At 49.4% G+C, this 17,962-nt stretch overlaps 5 protein-coding genes across 5 annotated transcripts; 2 read left to right on the plus strand and 3 right to left on the minus strand.

The window, feature by feature from the left end:
• Positions 1 to 129: 129 nt before the first annotated feature.
• Positions 130 to 3,436, minus strand: GGS22DRAFT_168086 (glycoside hydrolase family 3 protein). Its single transcript, XM_047962089.1, has 3 exons — positions 2,930 to 3,436; positions 2,373 to 2,802; positions 130 to 2,322 (listed from the first exon to the last, which is right to left on the minus strand). Exons 1-3 carry the CDS (start codon positions 3,185 to 3,187, stop codon positions 344 to 346), a joined length of 2,667 nt encoding a protein of 888 aa, XP_047817025.1. The 5' UTR covers positions 3,188 to 3,436; the 3' UTR covers positions 130 to 343.
• Positions 3,437 to 6,504: 3,068 nt separating this feature from the next.
• GGS22DRAFT_168088 (alpha/beta-hydrolase) lies at positions 6,505 to 8,325 on the plus strand. The gene is made up of 4 exons (XM_047962090.1): positions 6,505 to 6,784; positions 6,842 to 7,004; positions 7,068 to 7,172; positions 7,225 to 8,325. Exons 1-4 carry the CDS (start codon positions 6,688 to 6,690, stop codon positions 7,907 to 7,909), a joined length of 1,050 nt encoding a protein of 349 aa, XP_047817026.1. The 5' UTR covers positions 6,505 to 6,687; the 3' UTR covers positions 7,910 to 8,325.
• Positions 8,326 to 8,335: 10 nt separating this feature from the next.
• On the minus strand, positions 8,336 to 10,399 carry GGS22DRAFT_37138 (FAD/NAD(P)-binding domain-containing protein). The gene is made up of 2 exons (XM_047966924.1): positions 10,151 to 10,399; positions 8,336 to 10,054 (listed from the first exon to the last, which is right to left on the minus strand). The coding sequence occupies exon 2, from the start codon at positions 9,929 to 9,931 to the stop codon at positions 8,357 to 8,359; it is 1,575 nt and encodes a 524-aa protein (XP_047817027.1). The 5' UTR covers positions 9,932 to 10,054; positions 10,151 to 10,399; the 3' UTR covers positions 8,336 to 8,356.
• On the minus strand, positions 10,400 to 13,262 carry GGS22DRAFT_37137 (RNI-like protein). The gene is made up of 2 exons (XM_047966923.1): positions 11,040 to 13,262; positions 10,400 to 10,859 (listed from the first exon to the last, which is right to left on the minus strand). The coding sequence occupies exons 1-2, from the start codon at positions 12,909 to 12,911 to the stop codon at positions 10,773 to 10,775; spliced, it is 1,959 nt and encodes a 652-aa protein (XP_047817028.1). The 5' UTR covers positions 12,912 to 13,262; the 3' UTR covers positions 10,400 to 10,772.
• Positions 13,263 to 13,618: 356 nt separating this feature from the next.
• On the plus strand, positions 13,619 to 17,881 carry GGS22DRAFT_168091 (uncharacterized protein). The gene is made up of 4 exons (XM_047962091.1): positions 13,619 to 15,774; positions 15,830 to 16,040; positions 16,110 to 17,043; positions 17,143 to 17,881. Exons 1-4 carry the CDS (start codon positions 14,128 to 14,130, stop codon positions 17,375 to 17,377), a joined length of 3,027 nt encoding a protein of 1,008 aa, XP_047817029.1. The 5' UTR covers positions 13,619 to 14,127; the 3' UTR covers positions 17,378 to 17,881.
• Positions 17,882 to 17,962: the final 81 nt, after the last annotated feature.

The raw sequence follows: 17,962 nt of genomic DNA on the forward strand, positions 1-17,962 counted from the left end.
TCCATTATGTATTTCGACTTGGATCTAGGCGTATACAGGGGCTAGAAAGCGAGCAATGTCTCTACTTTACAGACGTAAGTCTTGTAATTCCTCATCCCAAGTTCACTGAGACCATAACGAGAAACTAAGCATGTCCAAAATATATTCTTCAGAGATATATACGTTATTAATCACAACTATAAAACATCTTCCACATGCAACAGCATCAGGAATAGGAAAATATATCCAGAGTACGTATTCATATAGGTCACATATGTACGATAGCCAACCATCGCTATCCACAACTCCTTCCTCCCTTTTCTCCCATATCCTCCCCCCTATCCTACCCCTCCCCTTTTCACCTCTAAACCGGCCCCGCAACACCCCCCTCACAAGCCAAACTATCCGAATAGCAAACCGTAGCTAAATCATCACTCGCCAGCCCAACCCAAACCTTATACCGTCCCGCCGTGTTCGGCACAACCCAATCCTGCGCCACCGTATCCCAAACACTCAAATCCTTCCTGGTAAGCGTGAGCTCCACAACCGTGCTCTCTCCCGCCGCCAACGCCTTCGTCTTCGCGAAATCGCGGAGCTGGATAATAGGGGTGTCGAAGCTGATCCCGTCGGGGAACTGCACGTACGCCTGTGCGACGGCTTTAGCTGCGGGCCCGGCCTTCGCGGTGTTGGTTACCGTGACGGAAAGCTTGTACGCTACGTCCCATAGCGCGGGGTTTCCGCCACTGGCGCCGCCGGCAGGGGAGACGCTGGTTTTCTGCGTGGCGGAGTAGCCCTCTGGATAGGGGTACGTGGACGGTCCGGCGGCACCGATCTTGTAGGCGGCGTCGGCGTCGGATTTGCTGAGCCAGGAGTAGAGGTATCGCCATATGGTGCTGAAGCCGTCTGGGTAGTAGGCTTCGCTGGCGGCGGGGATGGTGGTGTTTAGAGTGGAGACGGGAGAGACGGGCTTTGCTGGGCGAGTTGGCGGGACGCTGGTTAGTGGTGTAACGCGCGTGATGCTGGCCTTGGAGAAGGTGAAGTTTCCGTAGCTGAGACCGTGGCCAAATGCGAAGCGGGGTTTTACGCCTGCTTTGTTTAGGTAACGGTAGTCGATATATAGGCCCTCAGAGTAAGTGTCCTGGGTCTGGCTTAGCGGGGTGGCGTCGAGGTTTAGCGATTCGGGGAAGTCGGATTCCGCGACCGGAATGCTGTATGGTAAGTGTCCGCTGGGCGAAGCCTCGCCGAATAGGATCTCGGTTAGCGAGTCGCCGGCTTCTTGGCCGGGCAGGTGGGCTACGAGCACGGCTTTGACGGAGGGGAGGTTGATCCATGGTTCCATGATGATGGGGCCGACGGTGTGGACGACGACGATTACGCTGCTGTATTTAGCGGCAGCCTTTTGGACGAGCGTGTCTCCGTTGTGCCATGCGACGAGTCCGGAGGAGTCGCGGTCGCCGTGATTGTCCTCGACTGTATACGAGTTCTCGCCGGAATCGGAGCTGATGAATACGATGGCCACATCCTCGCCGGTGGGTGTTGCGACAGTCGGGAAACTGTCCGTTGCGTAGTACGTAACGTTCGCCGCTTTTCGCTTCAGCGAGCTGATCGGGTCGTCCAAGTATGGGTAGTTGGCGGATCCAGAACCCCAACCCATGCCTAATAGGCCCCTATTGCAGCTCTTGTCCGTGCACGAGTTGGCGCCTTTAGGGTCAGTTTGAGCATCGGTGCCGAATACGAAAAGGGGCGACGAGGTTGATATCGGGAGGAAGCTTCCGTTGTTCTTTAGTAGGGTGACGGCCTCCTGAGCGACTTGCTTAGCTACCACCTTATGGTTCGCTTGCACATTGACGTATTGATTAACTACGCCCGATGGCGAGAATAAGGCGCCTGGGTATAGCGGTCCAGTGGCATCGGCGGTATTCGACGAAAAGTTAGGAAGCGGGTAGTCCTTGTCTTGGCCAAGTTGATACCATGTGGCGACGATGCGAGTAGCCATGTCGTTCACCCGGTCGACAGGTACGGAGCCGTTTAGTACCGATCGTGTGAGTTCATACATCCAGTTCGAGTAGCCAGTCAGCGGAATGTTATTACCAACCGTGTCACCGGGCATAGACATATCCAGACCAGCAAGAGCAGAACCGACTCCTGAAATTTGCGCGAGCCAGTCGGTCATCACCAAACCTTGGAACCCTAGTTCATCCTTCAAAAGACCGTTGATAACGTAACTGTTTTGAGAGGCAGCAGAGCCATTGACCGCATTGTAAGATGTCATGATTGAACCTGCACCGGCCTTGACACCTTCGGCAAAAGGCCAAAGGTATAGTTCGTGTGTTGCTCGATCATCTGCATTTTCGTCAGCCAAAATTATCAACAATATCAACATATGCGCATACCGATGTTTGAGCTATAACCTTGCTGGAACGGGTTATACATGCGGTAAAGCTCCTGTTCGTATCCGATTAAGTGCTTTAACGTAGCGATGACTCCTTGCTCCTGAACTCCTTTAATTGTTGCCGCTCCGGCGAATGCTTGAAGTACCGGATCCACTCCGAAGCCCTCCCAGTTTCGACCTCCGCGCGGTTTCCTCCCGAGGGGACCGACACTCGGTCCCAGGTAGAAGTTGGCTCCTTTACCCCTGAATTCCTTGCCTAGAGCAACGCCCCTTTCGTAGAACAGGTCCTTGTTGAACGTTGCACCAGTGCTGATCCCGGCGGGAAAGGCAGTGACATTATCTGTCGTGCGCACGCCCAAGGGACCATCCTGCAAGCACAAATTCGGAATTCCAAATCGTGGAACGCTACCGGTATTTCCGACACAAGGTCCTGTAAGGCCACGTGCATTAGCATCTAGTTGCTGCAAGATACATACTTGAATAATTAATTAATTTATATTGACGTACCCTAAGCCTATGTAAGTAAGATTTTAGGTGTAAGATCGGGAAGGGATTTACCATGAACAGTCCAGTGCCGGCCGTTATATTAACCTTTTCGGCTAGGGTCATCTGTGATACCAACTTGATCGCTTTGTCGTAACTTTCGGACCAGTCATCGGTCCAACCGCCGTAGGGAGCTGGGTAATACGGAGTTGCGACATACCCGCTAGGTACGGGATCTCGAACTGGTAAGACACCGGCCGAGACCGAGCCTGCCAGAACGAGCAACGAGAGACTACGGAGTCCTGAAGGACACTCCATTTTAAGGATTACCATTATTATAATTATCGGAAAAAGAGAGGAATAAGGATAGGGAGTTGTCCTTGAGGATGGTGGCCGAAAGATATTAGGTATTTACAGCAGTCCAAAAACGCATCATGAGCTCATGAACATGCGAGCTTTCGTGGCTGAACACCAAGGCATCAATAATTTACACAGACATGATTGGCGACTGCCGTATATTAATATGTGCACAAGCGGCAGGATGGATGACCCATGAATGACCCAGGAACCAAGCACGAGGGAATCCGCGTCTGGCGATCTCAGCGGCTCAGCCCGGCTGCCCGCGTAAGACATACAGCATGTATGGGCATGTTTGGGCATGTACGAGGCATGCACCTCGGTATACGGGATAGGATCCGAGCCATATCTCCCTTTGTAGAGAATAAAGCTCATGCTTATCATTATTCCACATACGAGATCTTGGGTATGCCGTAATGCCGGAGCAGCACATGGTATAGCACATGGCTATTAAGCTCGAGATTCGGGAATTTCAGAGAATGGGCGGGGCGGAAGTGGAGGGGGAAGTGGATTATTCCAAGAGATAATCTCCCTTGTTCCAATATGCGTGGTGATATTGTTATTTGGATCGCCAACTTGATTCAGTGCTCGGACCAAGTTCGTGGGAAACTAGACCAGAACAGCCACCAGCCTGACCAGCCCGACCAGCTTGGCTGACTCCTAACTTTCAGCTCCTTCAATTCTCTCAATTATTTCAAGTCTTTCAAGTCTTTCAACCTCGGGTCATCGACTTCCTATCGACTCCAAGCTGGAGTCTCCAAGTCTCTCCAAGCGAGTTGCCATTCCTGTACTGACAGGTATTTAGTACAGTAGGATAGATCAAACCCAAGATTGGACGTATGCACATTAAACAGGTCACATGTATGTGATAGCAATAATAGATCCGGAAGAGCGGTCGCTTCGGGATAGTTCCCTCAGCTGCACCGCAGACTTTGTATAAAGAGGGTAGGTAGGCCAAGAAGCAGAGCCTGCAGAGAAGGTCAAAAGAGACTCAGCGTGACGGTTACATTCTGACGACTTGAGCTTTGACATCTGATTACGGAGTATTCCGCATTTTCCGCAAATCGGATAGGGATGTTAGGGGTGTCAGGCACATCTGGCATGGGTGGACGGGATAAGATAAGTGAGAACAGGTACACAGCGAGTAGCAGGCAGTGAGCACTTGGGTGAAGTTGGAAGCTGATCGATAAAGGCACTTAACCTGTCCAATGACGCAGTTCGGGGTCGCAATTGGGATGGATTATTGTAGCATGGCTACCTGATGGGCATCGGGAAGCAATCTAGATGCAGATTTCAGCTTCCGGTGCTAGGCTAAAGATAGATAGAGGTGAGCTTCATTCTTGGAACTTGGAGAATCTCAGGGTATGATTTTGGAATGCGAACTAGGTAATTCTTAGCTTCTAGCTCTTGGACTAAGAGACTAAAAGGATGAAGAAGGTGAAGAAGCTAGAAATTACTGAAAGCTGGGGAATAGGGGCTCAACATTCTTTAGGGTTTCTCTTAGCATCTCTTTAGCACCTTTGGCAACGCGTTAGCGATGCTTTAGCGCTAAATACAACTATGTAATCAGGGACTGGTGCGGAGTAACATTGACGTAAATTGCCCAGGTGTAGTAGTAGCACAGCATTAAGCTATGCATAGCACTAATTATTTAATAACAGAAAGAGCTCCTTGGCCCCCCTAACCATTTTTCTTTCCCTTCCTTTCCCCTTAGCTCTAAGCCCCCAAGACCTTTAAAGTACCGGGACGGACGGCAAATGATCACGTCTTCTAAGTTCTTATTAGTTTTCTATTAGTGGCGTATTAAGTCATATTAGTATCCTATTAACAACTAAATGATTACGCATACGCCTGTCTAGAATTCACCAAATACTCTTGGGCGGCTATCCTCCACGAAGGGATAGCCGTCTTGGGAGATAAGTCCGACTACACTAACATCACTAACACTAATACTAACCATACTAAAACTAATATCGTGAATACTAAGAATTATTATGCCATGGATTCCCCAGGTCTCGGACCTTTTTACACCACTTTGCACCTCTTTTAGACCACTTTTAGACCTCATTTAGACCTTCTTACAGCGTGGTTTTACCTAATTCCGCCGCGTTGTAATTATTAGCGCCCCCAACCGTTACTTTCGACCAACTCTGAAGTTGGGAAAACTTGATCGATAGGATTATCGACGATAGTCACTTCGTCAAGATGGGAAGTTCGACATCCCGAATTCCCATTGCTTACTCTTGTCAAACGCGGAAACATTTGTGCGACTGATACCGGGCGGCTGAGGCGTTCCAAAACCCAATCCTGCGTTCTCGTCAACACCGAAAATTACACCGTCGAGTGACGGACCCCTGCTCTCACAGAACCATGCGGCACGGAAGAGAGGTAAACAGAACCTCACGTGGGTCGACTCGCTCTAAATTGGTGTCATGGAGTACCAAACGTGACGGCAGATCCACCAATGGGACTCTCAACAGTTATTTCCCACGTCCTAATTTGACACCTTCTCCAACCCCCTTCACACCGTCTCATTAGAGTCCCATTGGAGGCTGAGAAGATACGTCAATAATTGTCTTGTCACGCTACACTGCTGTTGAGCTGTCAGAACTGTCAGAGCCCGCATGCGGAGCTGATATTGCTGATATTATTTATGCTTAATGATGGCTACCGAGACGCTGTACTACGCGGTGGATATGACGATGTACGACACAATAAAGGATACGATATTTATTATTTCCAAGTTAGCTTCTTGCTGATCGCTGAAAGTAACCCGGGAACGGGCTGACGGGCGGGCTGCGGGCTGGCTGATCAAGTTGATCGATGTAGTATTAAACTTTGGGTGACTTGCAGAAGCTCCATGTCGAGATGGTTCAGCGAATAAGAGCTATCGAAGCTCGCCGTTTTTGGTTGTCGTCAGTGCTTTAGCGGCCAATCATTTCTCGATGTGATTTCTTCGCCGAATTTGCTGACATTGTCCCCCAACATTTCCACCGAACCACTACACAATACACGGAGAAAAAGGCACAAAACATAATTACCGTTCTTCGTCTACGCGGCCGTACTCTAGCTCCTGGCCCTATTCTAAAGATATCTGCAAGGGTAGATCGATTTCCCCTCATTCCTAAGCATGGAAGAAGCATTCAGGATGCGGAGAGCCTTGTTCCACGCATAGTGCTAGGATCGTGGCTGAGATGGTTTCCCAAAATGGTTGAAACCGTTGGATGAGATGTGAGTTTGAAGTAGACTTTATAAACCCGACGTCCTGGACCCGATTTCGTGACCCTTTTCTACGTCCGTACGGTAGGCTATACAGGATACCAGGAGATTAAACTGAGATTGGAATGTCTCGGACTTAGTCGTTCTAATATACCTTCTCTCTCCCTTGATACTCCATATAGGTCTCTGGTAGTTCGAGCCTCACCTCACATCTCGGTTCTCAATCTCATACTCTTGTCATCTCTCGGTTGCCCACGATGAAGCAATTCACTTTTGCTCTTGTCTCTGCCTTAGGGCTACTTGCTACTGCAAGCCCGGTTCCCCTGTCACGCCGTCTTCTCATCAATGACCGTGGTATGTCTTAATGTCTTATATGTCTACAAACATAACAGCATGTTAACGTATAACCAGCCGCCGTGACAGCTGCTGAGATGTCAATTCTCGAGTTTTATGCTCAGTATGCTGGATCCTCGTACTGCAACAGCGAAGTAACTGTTGGTTCTACAATCACTTGCTCCGACGACGTCTGCTCCGATGTCGAGGCCGCCGGTGCCAAAGTGCTTGCAACCTTCAGGTGAGACAACACTTTCCTGACTACTAGTATCAAGTATATCAGACTAAAACTAACTCTAAGTAGCGGAGATGTCACCGACATCCAAGGCTTCGTCTCATCAGACGACACCAACAAGCTGATCGTAGCATCCTTCCGAGGATCCTCGTCTATCCGGAACTGGATCGCCGAGTCAGTCCCTCAACCCCATATACCATTGCACTCGCAACTAACCACCCAACAGTCTCTCCTTCATCCTAGTCTCCTGCGACCTCGTAAGCGGGTGTCTAACCCACGCGGGCTTCCTAACCGCCTACAAAGAGATCTCCAGCGCCCTGCTCGCCGCTCTCAAGAAAGCCGTAGCCGCGAACCCGACCTACAAGATCGTATTCACCGGACACTCACTCGGCGGCGCCGTAGCCACCCTCGCCGCAGGCTACGCGCGCAAGCAAGGGTACGCCGCGGACCTGTACACGTACGGCAGCCCGCGCGTCGGCAACAAGGCCTTCGTGAGCTACGTGACGAACCAGACGGGGTCCGAGTACCGCGTCACCCATCTCGACGACCCGGTGCCTCGCCTCCCGCCCATCATCCTCAACTACCGCCACACCTCGCCCGAATACTGGCTTTCGACCGGCACATCCAACACCACGTCCTACACGGCCGCGGACGTGCAGGTTTGCGAAGGGTTTTCAAACACGAAGTGTAACGCCGGGACCGGCGGCTTGGACATCGCCGCGCATTTACATTACTTCGAAGCGATCAGCGGGTGCGGCGCCGGCGGCTTGTCCTGGAAGCGGGAGACGGCCAATGTGACGAGCGATATGGCGACGACGGCTTACGAGGCCGTTACCGATGAGGACTTGCAGACTCGTTTGGAGGATTGGGTGTCGCAGGACAAGGAGTATGCGGAGTCGTTGGATGAGTGATTCCGATTCCGGGGTGGGTGCATTTGCGTTTAGGGTTTCTTTTGGGCATAACTGTCTGTTTAAGTTAGGTAGGTAGTTGCATGTTTGCATGGGGGGATAAGTGGCATTTAGGAGCATGGGTTCACATAGGGATGGCGCATTGGGATTTTGGATATGGGATGGGAGGGGGGAGATGGAAAGGGATTTGGTTGGAAAGTTGGGTTACGATTTTGGGTATAAAAATTTAATATACCCATGTTTGGATACATTTCTATGTCTCTTCTTGGTGATAGACCGTAATTACTTCGTACAGTATTGGTTTAATCAGTAATCCAACAATGGCATATCCTCGCGTGACATATCTAAAACCACAGGCGTTAGCGAACTGCCTTTTTAATCCAAGTCGTGGGTTATCTATAATCTATCCAACCCACCCCATCTTCGATCCTTCAACCCCCCCATACAACCTCACCCAGCAACATCCCCCGTCCCCTTCACATCCTCCACCGTCTTCGGCTCCTGCGGCTCATACCGGAACCCCAATTCCTCCAAAGTCGTAGCACTCTTCCCCGTCTTCTCAAACTGCATCTTCGCCTCGATATAAATACCCCTCTGCCAAAGCAGTTCACCATCCCAATACGGCGGCTCCTTGCCCCCTTCCTTACCTCCCCCGTCCCGCATCACCCAGTCATGCAGCTCGTTGATATACTGTCCGTCTCCGCCCTTCGGGAAAACATGATACTTCCCTGGATCCTTCTGGTCGCCGTCTTCGCGCTCCATGGCTTCGAGGGCGGAGCGCGAGGGTAAGGGTAGCGTATTTGACCATAGGCGTGCGAAGACTGCACCCTGCGCTTCGGCGAGCGGGAAGGGGATGACCTTAATAGGCAGGCTTGGGAAGGTGAGTGTCGGGTGGTTAATATGCAGGAAGTGTTTTGCGAGGCCGTGGACGCGGCGTCCGTCTGTGACGAGAGGGGGGTCGGTGAGGGTAGTTAGGAAGGGGAAGGTGAAGAGGTAACCTGTGCAGAAGAGGACTGCGTCGATGTCTTTTTCAATGATTGTAGGCTTCTCCTTTCCCTCTACTTTAACAGTATTGCCTTCTTCATCTTCATCATCTAAGGAATAAAACTCCACACCCCTTTCCTCAACCAAAAACCTCTTGATCTGCCCAACCTGCACAAACTTCCCACCTCCAAAATGCTCTAGCGTCTCCTCCGTCGCGCCTTCACGCGCAGAGACAATCAGCGGCGTCTGCGAAACCCGACGTATCTGCGCCGCAATATCCAAACCCGAAGCCCCCGTCCCCACAACCACAACTTTCTTCCCTCTGTAACTCTCCGCATTCCTATACATTTTCGAATGTGAAATAACACCTGGATGTGCTTCATGAAAAGCCTTGATATCAGCCACTCCATCCGGGATATACGGCGTAGAATAATGCCCCGAAGCGACCACTATAGCATCATAGACGTCTTTCCTCTTCTCCCCCGTAACCAAATCCGTAGTACTGACATCCCACTGGTCGCGCTCCTCCCAGGGCTTCTGCGTGTTTTTCTCGCGTAGTGAAATATCCGAGACTTGTGTGGAGAACTTGATGTGATGTCTCACATCTTTTGCATACTGCACAAGATACGCCTGCACATCCTCTCTCCGAGGAAAGATCTCACATCCATCTCTAAAGCTGAAGTCCGAGTACTTCATGATTGTATGCGGGATATTCGTATTCAAATCATCGTACATCGGCGTCGGGAACAACGGCTTCCCCTTCTCATCCCCATTTCCCCCTTCACCTCCAGCATAAACCGGCTCCTCTAACCATCCCGGAAACGCAACAACCTGCGGCACAGGCAACTGCGCGATAGGTCTCGCCGTGGCGCTATAATTCCAAACACCACCGACCTCAGCCTGCTGCTCGAAGACGACGACTTGCGCGAACGCATTTTGCGCCAGCAGATACTTAGCAACGGCAAGACCGCTAGGCCCCGCGCCCACGATCGCGATCTTATTGACGTCGAAGCGCGGGGGCGTGGGTGAAGTCGAGCCCATATCTGCGTCAAGAATTTCGGATCGGGTCGTATGCGGGGTGGGGAGATCCGGATAGGCGGAGATAGGCGCTGAGAATTCTGATAAGCCGGCGGGAGTTACAGAAGGTACCTATTATACCAAGACCTGGACATGCAGATTAGTTACAAACAAATATTTCGCAGAACAAATTCCGTCTACAATCTAATTATAAAAACCGAGATTATAAAAGACTCATCGCACCCGAGAAATTGTTATCTAGTAGATGGTACTAGCCAGAGAACGGAAATGCGTGGCATGATTATCGGTGGATCACGGGAAGAAGTCGATGGCGCAATTCTAATCGCGGCGGGGCCGATCGATATGCTGAGTCCGGAGCCGGAATAGCCAAACCTGGCTACGTGCCAAATCCTGTCATAGGGGAAGTGAATTATTTGCATTCTGTGGCCGTCCCGCCAGACTGTGAAGTAACCGTACGTCCAACTGACTATACACAAATTGCCGTGATGCAGAACGTTTTGGGGAATTGGGGAATTGGGGAACTGGGTGATGGGGATGGGGGTAATGGGGGAATCTGATGGGGGAGCTATAGTACAGCAAAACGAGTAGAAGTCATCACTCTTCATACTCTACATCATGACCTCATGATCTCATATCTCCTTGTGCAAAGTGCAAATCATGCCGTGCTAACGTCCACGAGCCATTAGAGATTCAATAGCAAGAATCTTTGCAAATAGGACAACACCTTTTCCTAGCACGATCATGCCGTGCTTAATCCATTCCGTAATAAAACCTCATACCACCTGCTTGCATCTGTCCTTCCCGTAGATAGACATGTAGACGAGGTTTGATATTGCGAATGAAGTTAATCCTCGGTGCCCTGGATACTAATGCCTTTTGCGTTTTGGAGGCCAACTAAGAACTTGCCGCGAGGCACTCGGGGGTCACTAACCTATAGGTTATAAAATTAGCGACAGGTAAATTCTAATGATTCATGGGTACCTAGGTAGGTGTATTGTGATACCAGGCCGCGCAGAAAGCATCAATGCATGTTGACGTTGATAGGAGATAAATGTCTTGGTGATGCTTCGCGGGTCGGGTGATATTGTGAAAAATAAAATAAGTTACGTACCTTCATGCAACCGAAAACGTTCAGTTTCTGTAAGCGTGGGCAACTTTTGAAGATCAATCCCACGATGTAATCCGTTACTGATTCGCAGAAGCTAACCTCCAAGTCCAGGAGGTCGGGGTATATCTTGCCGAGAGCAAAAACTTCTTCAAAAGCCTCTCCAGAGATATATCGGCAACAGTGGATATTCAGCTTCTTGAGCCCCAGTCCGGAATGGTTCATCATCGCTTGGAAGCCATTTGAATGGAGGCCCACCATTTTAGTGTTCTCCTGAGGGTTTGCATTTGCTATCGGAAGGCATTTCTCGAAGTCGATGAACTTCAGTGGCTTGTTCTTCCATCCCGTGAACAATTTGACGAACCCAGCATCTGTCATGGCTTCGCTATGCGTAATGCGAAGCTTCGATAGCCGGGTGCAGTTCGCATGAATTGCCTCTAGCAAGCCATCGCCGACTTGTGGCACTGTTCTGATGGAGAAGGTCTCCAAGTTCTTGCCTAGGTGATTGATGATGGAGATGTAGATGCGAGTAGTGGTCTCTTTGACCAGGTGTAGACCGATGTGTCGGAGAGTTTGAATGCTAGCGATGCATTCCAACTCGTCATCTGAAACCTGCTGATTATGGCAGATCTTAAGTCGTTCCAGTGATAGGCAGAAGTGTTTAATGGCCGCAAGAACGTTGCGGTTGAATTCCTGATCCGTGAAGTACACGCGCAGACTCTTGAGATGCCCCCCCTTAGCTTTCAGATAATCCGTCCAACCTTTCTCGGTCAAGAGGTTCGCGCCGGAAAGATACAGACTTTCAAGATTGAAGTTTCGTCCGATGAGATACTCGACTGCCTCGTCTCTGAATTGAATTGCGTTATACAATTTCAATTGCTTCATTCCAGTACAGACCTGGAAAATGCGGATGTAATCTTGCTGTTCAAGCTGAGCTGCGTCGTATATGCACATATCTTCTGGCTGGTACGGAAGAAATAGCTCTAACGTTTGCGAGTTTATCATGCGACGTTTAGACAACATTCTTGCAATACGATCGATGACTAGAGGAGGGAGGTCGCCGAAAGAGTCAGCAAGGCTGATATTCGCTGCGAGGGTTTCGATGCAAAGCGTGACAAGCGATTTTACCCCAGTTCCGAAAGGCGTGCCTGCTTGTTTTTTTCGATGCTCCTTGTGACCTTTACCGGGTACACCGTTGCTTGCCTTCTTGCTCTTCTTGGCATCTTCTTCATCGGCGAGGTTCTTGCCACACTTTGTGCAAAGTAGGCCTCCGTTCGGACCGGCGCGTGTGTATGGTGTCACCGTAAAACGCTGCTGGCAGCTTTCACAGTTCGCCGTCTGTCCTGGCATGGACGCAGCAGACGTTTGGTTTCGCCTTCGTTGTTTCTGGACTTGTGCAAAGTGAAGTCTACGTAAAACTGCTTCCTCATCCTCATTGGGATGAGATGCACACTCTTTCTTGAAACGTTTACTTATCCTTATCTTGTGCATCTCACGAGCCTCTTCGCGCTCGCGCTTGCGCTTGCGCACATCATTCGCACCGTCTTTCTTGGCATCTTTGGCAGCTTTACCACCTTTGGCAGCTTTACCATCTTTGACAGCTTTACCATCTTTGGCGTCTTTGGCATCTTCTCCATCTGTGACATCTTCTCCGTCTATGGCATCTTCTCCGTCTGTGGCATCTTTTTCATCTTCACCATCCTTTTCTTGGCCTTCTCCTACAGTCTGGGCGCTCGGTGTTGCCATGGTGCTCGTAGCTGAATTGGTGGGATGGCCTCGACGTGCACGACTGCTAGCGTTCGTAGATATATTATGCGACCGAAGAAAGTCTGTCAGCGCGAAACGAGGACCGCCTGGTCGTGGATTGTCATTATCCATTGGTGACGAATTTATTGAGTCCGATGTATGGTGAGATTAGGTTGTGTGTGAAAGAAACGAGATGAAAAACGAAGTACTCAATACCTAGGTAATTAGGTACCGAGTATAGAATAGTAGGATGGGTAACTATACCTAATACCTGCTAATTGTAGGTACTAGGTAGGGAAAAGGTAGCTACAATGTCTGACGAATTGCTGTAATTGAGAAGTTTGTGGTTTCTTTGTTCATCTGTACGAATTGTAGATGGACGGAAGAAGCAGACAAACTTGAGAGTGGGGATAAAAGTGAGAGACGAAAGTGTCAGTGTGGTGATGATGTTAAATAGAAAGTGTCTAACGGATTAGACGGAACGCGGTCGTTAGGTACTGACAGCTAGAGCGCGTTAAGTGGTTTCCTTTTAGGTGATGTTTAATGGGTTTTTAGCGTGCTTGCCTGCTGCAGCGAGGGGTAGGTGGGTTACCGCGGGGGTCTTTTTTTGTGTTAGCGCATGTAACAGAAAGAACGGGTGGAATTGCGGGTAGTTGCAAGGGATTTAATTGGCAATTCTCCGCTCCTATTGGCCAATCTAAGAGTGTTCCTTCTTTCTTGCTGCAGCTACCGCCCTACCCCAGACAGTGCTGGAAGATCAAGTCACGAGCTTGCGTGTAGTAGTCGCGCCGGTCTGTGAACCTTGACCACGAAACTTTCTTTCTTCCACCACATCTATGAAATCTTTGACCTCTTGCCTGGTGTACTACCTGGGTAGTCGCCACGCTTAATATTCCCTGGTGTTCACGATTTTATGATTTTACATTCTTCATTCTCCTTCAACCTTTTTCTCTCATTTCTCTTTCCTCTTTCCTCTTCCCTCATTCATTAAATCATTCAATCATTCAGTCGTCAAGACTTAAGGTTCTTTCTCATCACCACTGGGCACTATTCTTCGTCAACGCCCACCGTCAATTGTGCGCTATCATTTGCACATCTGCAAATCTGCACAACTATTTTTTCACTTGACCCTAGTAAACAATTCCACCTCTACACTTTCACCTTTACGATTCCACCTTTATTATTCCACCACATTAAATCCCACACACTCTCGAGGTTGTTATCTCGTCTTATTCATCACGTATCTAATTGCCGAATCACATCATCATCATCATCACTTCTCTAACCAACATACACCCAACGTCGTCGCGCCAGTTTTGTTGTCGTTTACTATCACCTTGAAGTCAACATGGCGCCCCGAACGCGTTCGGCGGCCGCCAAAGACGGTCTTGCCGTAGGCACTTCTAGCGATGCTAGTATGTCGCATCCCACCCCTCCCAATCGCGACTCGACATCGTCTTTACCATCTACCTTACCCTCTGATGACGAAATTTCGACATCCGCGACTAGCATTATTCAGACGGCCTTGTCTACTCCGACTACTTCGGTTCCCTCGGCCCCAACAGCTGCGATTAACAGCAACAACGCGCAAACGTCAACACATACTACTCGACGCCACCTGGTAGTTGAACTTCCTCAACTTTCCTCCAATCCCCCGGAGGGACAGGGCAATATGCCTGAGGGATCCAATTCTTCTCGTCCACGTAGAGTTATTCGACGCAGCGCCGGTCCTTTCTACCGCCCCGACTCAGAGGATGAGGATGAGGATGATTATTTCCCTGGCGATAGGTCTCGTGGTGCAGCATTTGCACGTAGTCTCCAACGTCAGGAGGACACGTCAACCGCGACATCTTCCGCCAATACCTCTCATGCTCAGCCGACTAAGAGCACGTCCAATCTCAAAAGAAAGAGAGCCACAAAGGTGAAATCCGACATCAAGGACATGGCCCAGCCCTCCGCCTGGGACTCGACTTCATCTGAAGAAGAAAGGGGACTCGACTATGCTAAGCACTATACCAGCAGCAGTGGATCCGACGATTCTGGCCCCGATGATTCTAGCTCCGACGATGACTCCGACAGCGATGACTCTGACGGTGATGACTCTGACGGCGATGACTCTGACGACGATGACTCTGACGACGATTCTAGCTCCGACGATGACTCCGACGACGATTTTGTTTCCTACGGTCGTACATTTAAACGTCGGTCTACATTCTTCATGACGAGTACTTATGGAGGCCCACAACCTTTGTCGCCCAAACGTAAGGAGCATGTCAAACGATCACTCAAGAAGCAGAAGAGAGAGAGATCAGATGATGACGACGAAGCTTCTTCCGACGCTGCTTCCGATGATTTTGATATTCGGTTTGCTTCGGAGAAGGTACTTAGAAGCTTTGTTTCAAAGCGCCTTTACCCGCACAGTGAGACATTCAGGAGACGAATGCTAGAACTCCGCCATCCCTCGCTTGTGACAATGTGGTCCGATCTTAAGAAGATGCCGGCTATCAATGTCGCGCAAGCTGCCCAGCCAGTTAACATCAAGCGTACTTTGAAGCCCTTCCAATTGACGGGATTGGCGTGGATGAAGACCATGGAAGCAAAGAGATGGAAGGGTGGCGTGCTTGGAGATGAAATGGGTCTAGGAAAAACGATCCAAGCCGTATCACTAATCATGTCGGATTACCCAGCCAAGGCACCGTCTTTGGTTCTTGCACCTCCCGTTGCTTTGATGCAGTGGATTCATGAAATTGAATCATATACCAGTGGACAATTGAAGATACTGATGTATCACGGTAGCAATACCAAGGTGAAGAAGATGACTCTCAAAGAGCTTAAGAAGTTCGACATTATCGTCATGTCCTACAACTCACTGGAGGCAATGCACCGAAAGCAGGAGAAGGGAATCTTCAAGAACGAGGGCACGTATAAAGAGAAGAGCCTCATCCACCAAATCAAGTTTCATCGTGTCATTCTGGATGAAGCTCATTGTATCAAGGTATGTTCTTATAATAATCGTCTATCTCTTCTCAACAAAAACTAACTGGATAAAGTCTCGATTGTCTGGTACTGCCAAGGCATGCTTTGCTCTCGAGGCAAAGTACCGCTGGTGCTTGACTGGAACACCTTTGCAGAATCGCATTGGCGAGTTCTTCTCTTTATTACGGTTTCTCAGATTGAGACCGTACGCTTCATATGTCTGCAAATCATGCCCTTGCGAGACCCTCGATTGGGCTCCTAACGAGAAGGAATGCTGTGTTGAATGTGAGTTCATTCATTATGATGTGCTTACCTAGCCATCTAGGTGTGAACGTGTTAGCTAACTCATCTTAGGTGGACATACAATGCTGATGCATTTATCAGTCTTCAATTATGAAATCCTTAACCCGCTGAGATCTATTGCTCCGGCGGACCGCGTTCAGACGGATACAGCCTTTAGTCACCTCCGCCTTTTAATCAGCCGTCTCATGCTACGTCGCCTCAAGAAAGATCACATGGATGCCATGGAGCTCCCTGTCAAGGAAATTGTGGTCAATCGTCAATTCTTCAGCGAAGGAGAGGCCGACTTTGCCAATAGCATCATGAAAAACAGTCAAAGACAATTCAACGACTACGTGGCCCAAGGAGTCATTCTTAAGAACTACGCAAATATCTTTGGCTTGATCATGCGGATGCGCCAGACGGCGGACCACCCGGACTTGATTTTGAAGAAGGATAGTGAAGGTGGACAGAACGTGTTGGTCTGCTGCATATGTGATGAGCCTGCAGAAGAATCTATTCGATCCAAGTGCAAGCATGACTTTTGTCGTTCTTGCGCCAGGAATTATATCGACTCCCAAGAGTCACCCGACTGCCCGCAATGCCACATCCCGCTATCTATTGACCTAGAACAGCCAGAAATGGAGCAAGATTCGGAGCTTGTTAAGAAGTCATCCATCATCAACCGAATTAAGATGGAAAATTGGAAGTCATCCACAAAGATCGAGCTTCTCGTGCACGAGCTCTACCGACTACGATCAGACAAGATGTGCCACAAGTCGATCATCTTCTCGCAGTTTACTTCGATGCTCCAGCTGCTTCAGTGGCGTCTCCAGCGAGCCGGGATTACGACGGTCATGCTTGATGGAAGCATGAACCCTGCTCAGAGACAAGCTTCCATCAATCACTTCATGAAGAACACAAATGTGGAGTGCTTCCTAGTGTCTCTAAAGGCTGGCGGCGTTGCACTGAATCTCACGGAAGCCTCAAGAGTCTTCATCGTTGACCCGTAAGTCAACCATATCCGTACCCCCTTTCCCCCCTTCCCCCTTTCCCCCCGAGCATATTATCGCCGAAGGTAGCACGCTGATCATTTTTAATTATGTAGGTGGTGGAATCCGGCGGCGGAGTGGCAGTCGGCTGACCGATGCCATCGCATTGGACAGACACGCCCATGCATAATCACACGTCTTTGCATCGAGGACTCAGTAGAGAGTCGAATGGTACTGCTGCAAGAGAAGAAGACGGCTATGATTAACACTACGATGGAGTCGACAAGAACGGGATCCGGATTGGATACCCTCTCACGCGCAGACCTTGACTTCCTCTTCAGACTTGACTAATCCATTACGATAATGGAGATATTTGGACCTGTACGATATGACACAGGTAAAGTAGTTACTAGATACTACTATGGAATTAGGAGGGTATGGAAGATATGGGAGCTATGGGCATATGAGGATATGGACACTCGATGCTTGCTTGGGCTTGGGGGAGGGGCTGTCTTGCAAAAGACAATGCCAATGAACATTCCTGCACAATAAGTTTGGGCAGATGATGCATCCGTATACGGATGTATAATAGGAGAACACCGAATCTTCTCTAGGAGCCGATGTGATTACCTACTAGTCACTGCTATGTAGGTAATTGAGGCGAAACTTGGGGTGTCAGAGAGGATCCATGCTAGCCTTGGGAGCTACATACAAGGCCTAGTACCTATACAACTACCTACCAATGCTACTAGTTGGTAGGGGTCATCTTTTCTGACACTCCTCTCCTAAATAGTTAGCTATAGCTGTCGCTTCTCTTGCTTGTCTGAATATCACGGAATTCAGATAATTTCTGCATTATGATTTGAAATGTATCGTAGACGCGACATATCCATATGTCTCCTACCTACCTAGGTACCTAGGTAGGTACGTATTGGT

This window comes from Annulohypoxylon maeteangense (assembly GCF_022496945.1).
Source record: "Annulohypoxylon maeteangense strain CBS 123835 unplaced genomic scaffold GGS22scaffold_13, whole genome shotgun sequence".
NCBI lineage: Eukaryota > Fungi > Ascomycota > Sordariomycetes > Xylariales > Hypoxylaceae > Annulohypoxylon > Annulohypoxylon maeteangense.

Excerpts from the sequence above, each read along its gene's own strand:
- GGS22DRAFT_37138 (XM_047966924.1), bottom strand. The coding sequence starts at position 9,931 with ATGGGCTCGACTTCACCCACGCCCCCGCGCTTCGACGTCAATAAGATC.
- GGS22DRAFT_168091 (XM_047962091.1), top strand. The coding sequence starts at position 14,128 with ATGGCGCCCCGAACGCGTTCGGCGGCCGCCAAAGACGGTCTTGCCGTA. Across the intron at positions 15,775-15,829 it reads ATGAAGCTCATTGTATCAAG|TCTCGATTGTCTGGTACTGC; the intron begins GTATGTTCTTAT and ends AACTGGATAAAG. Across the intron at positions 16,041-16,109 it reads GAAGGAATGCTGTGTTGAAT|GTGGACATACAATGCTGATG; the intron begins GTGAGTTCATTC and ends AACTCATCTTAG.
- GGS22DRAFT_168086 (XM_047962089.1), bottom strand. The coding sequence starts at position 3,187 with ATGGTAATCCTTAAAATGGAGTGTCCTTCAGGACTCCGTAGTCTCTCG. Across the intron at positions 2,803-2,929 it reads CCGGCACTGGACTGTTCATG|GGACCTTGTGTCGGAAATAC; the intron begins GTAAATCCCTTC and ends CGTGGCCTTACA. Across the intron at positions 2,323-2,372 it reads AGGTTATAGCTCAAACATCG|ATGATCGAGCAACACACGAA; the intron begins GTATGCGCATAT and ends ACGAAAATGCAG.
- GGS22DRAFT_168088 (XM_047962090.1), top strand. The coding sequence starts at position 6,688 with ATGAAGCAATTCACTTTTGCTCTTGTCTCTGCCTTAGGGCTACTTGCT. Across the intron at positions 6,785-6,841 it reads TCTTCTCATCAATGACCGTG|CCGCCGTGACAGCTGCTGAG; the intron begins GTATGTCTTAAT and ends ACGTATAACCAG. Across the intron at positions 7,005-7,067 it reads AAAGTGCTTGCAACCTTCAG|CGGAGATGTCACCGACATCC; the intron begins GTGAGACAACAC and ends AACTCTAAGTAG.
- GGS22DRAFT_37137 (XM_047966923.1), bottom strand. The coding sequence starts at position 12,911 with ATGGATAATGACAATCCACGACCAGGCGGTCCTCGTTTCGCGCTGACA. Across the intron at positions 10,860-11,039 it reads ACGTTTTCGGTTGCATGAAG|GTTAGTGACCCCCGAGTGCC; the intron begins GTACGTAACTTA and ends TATAACCTATAG.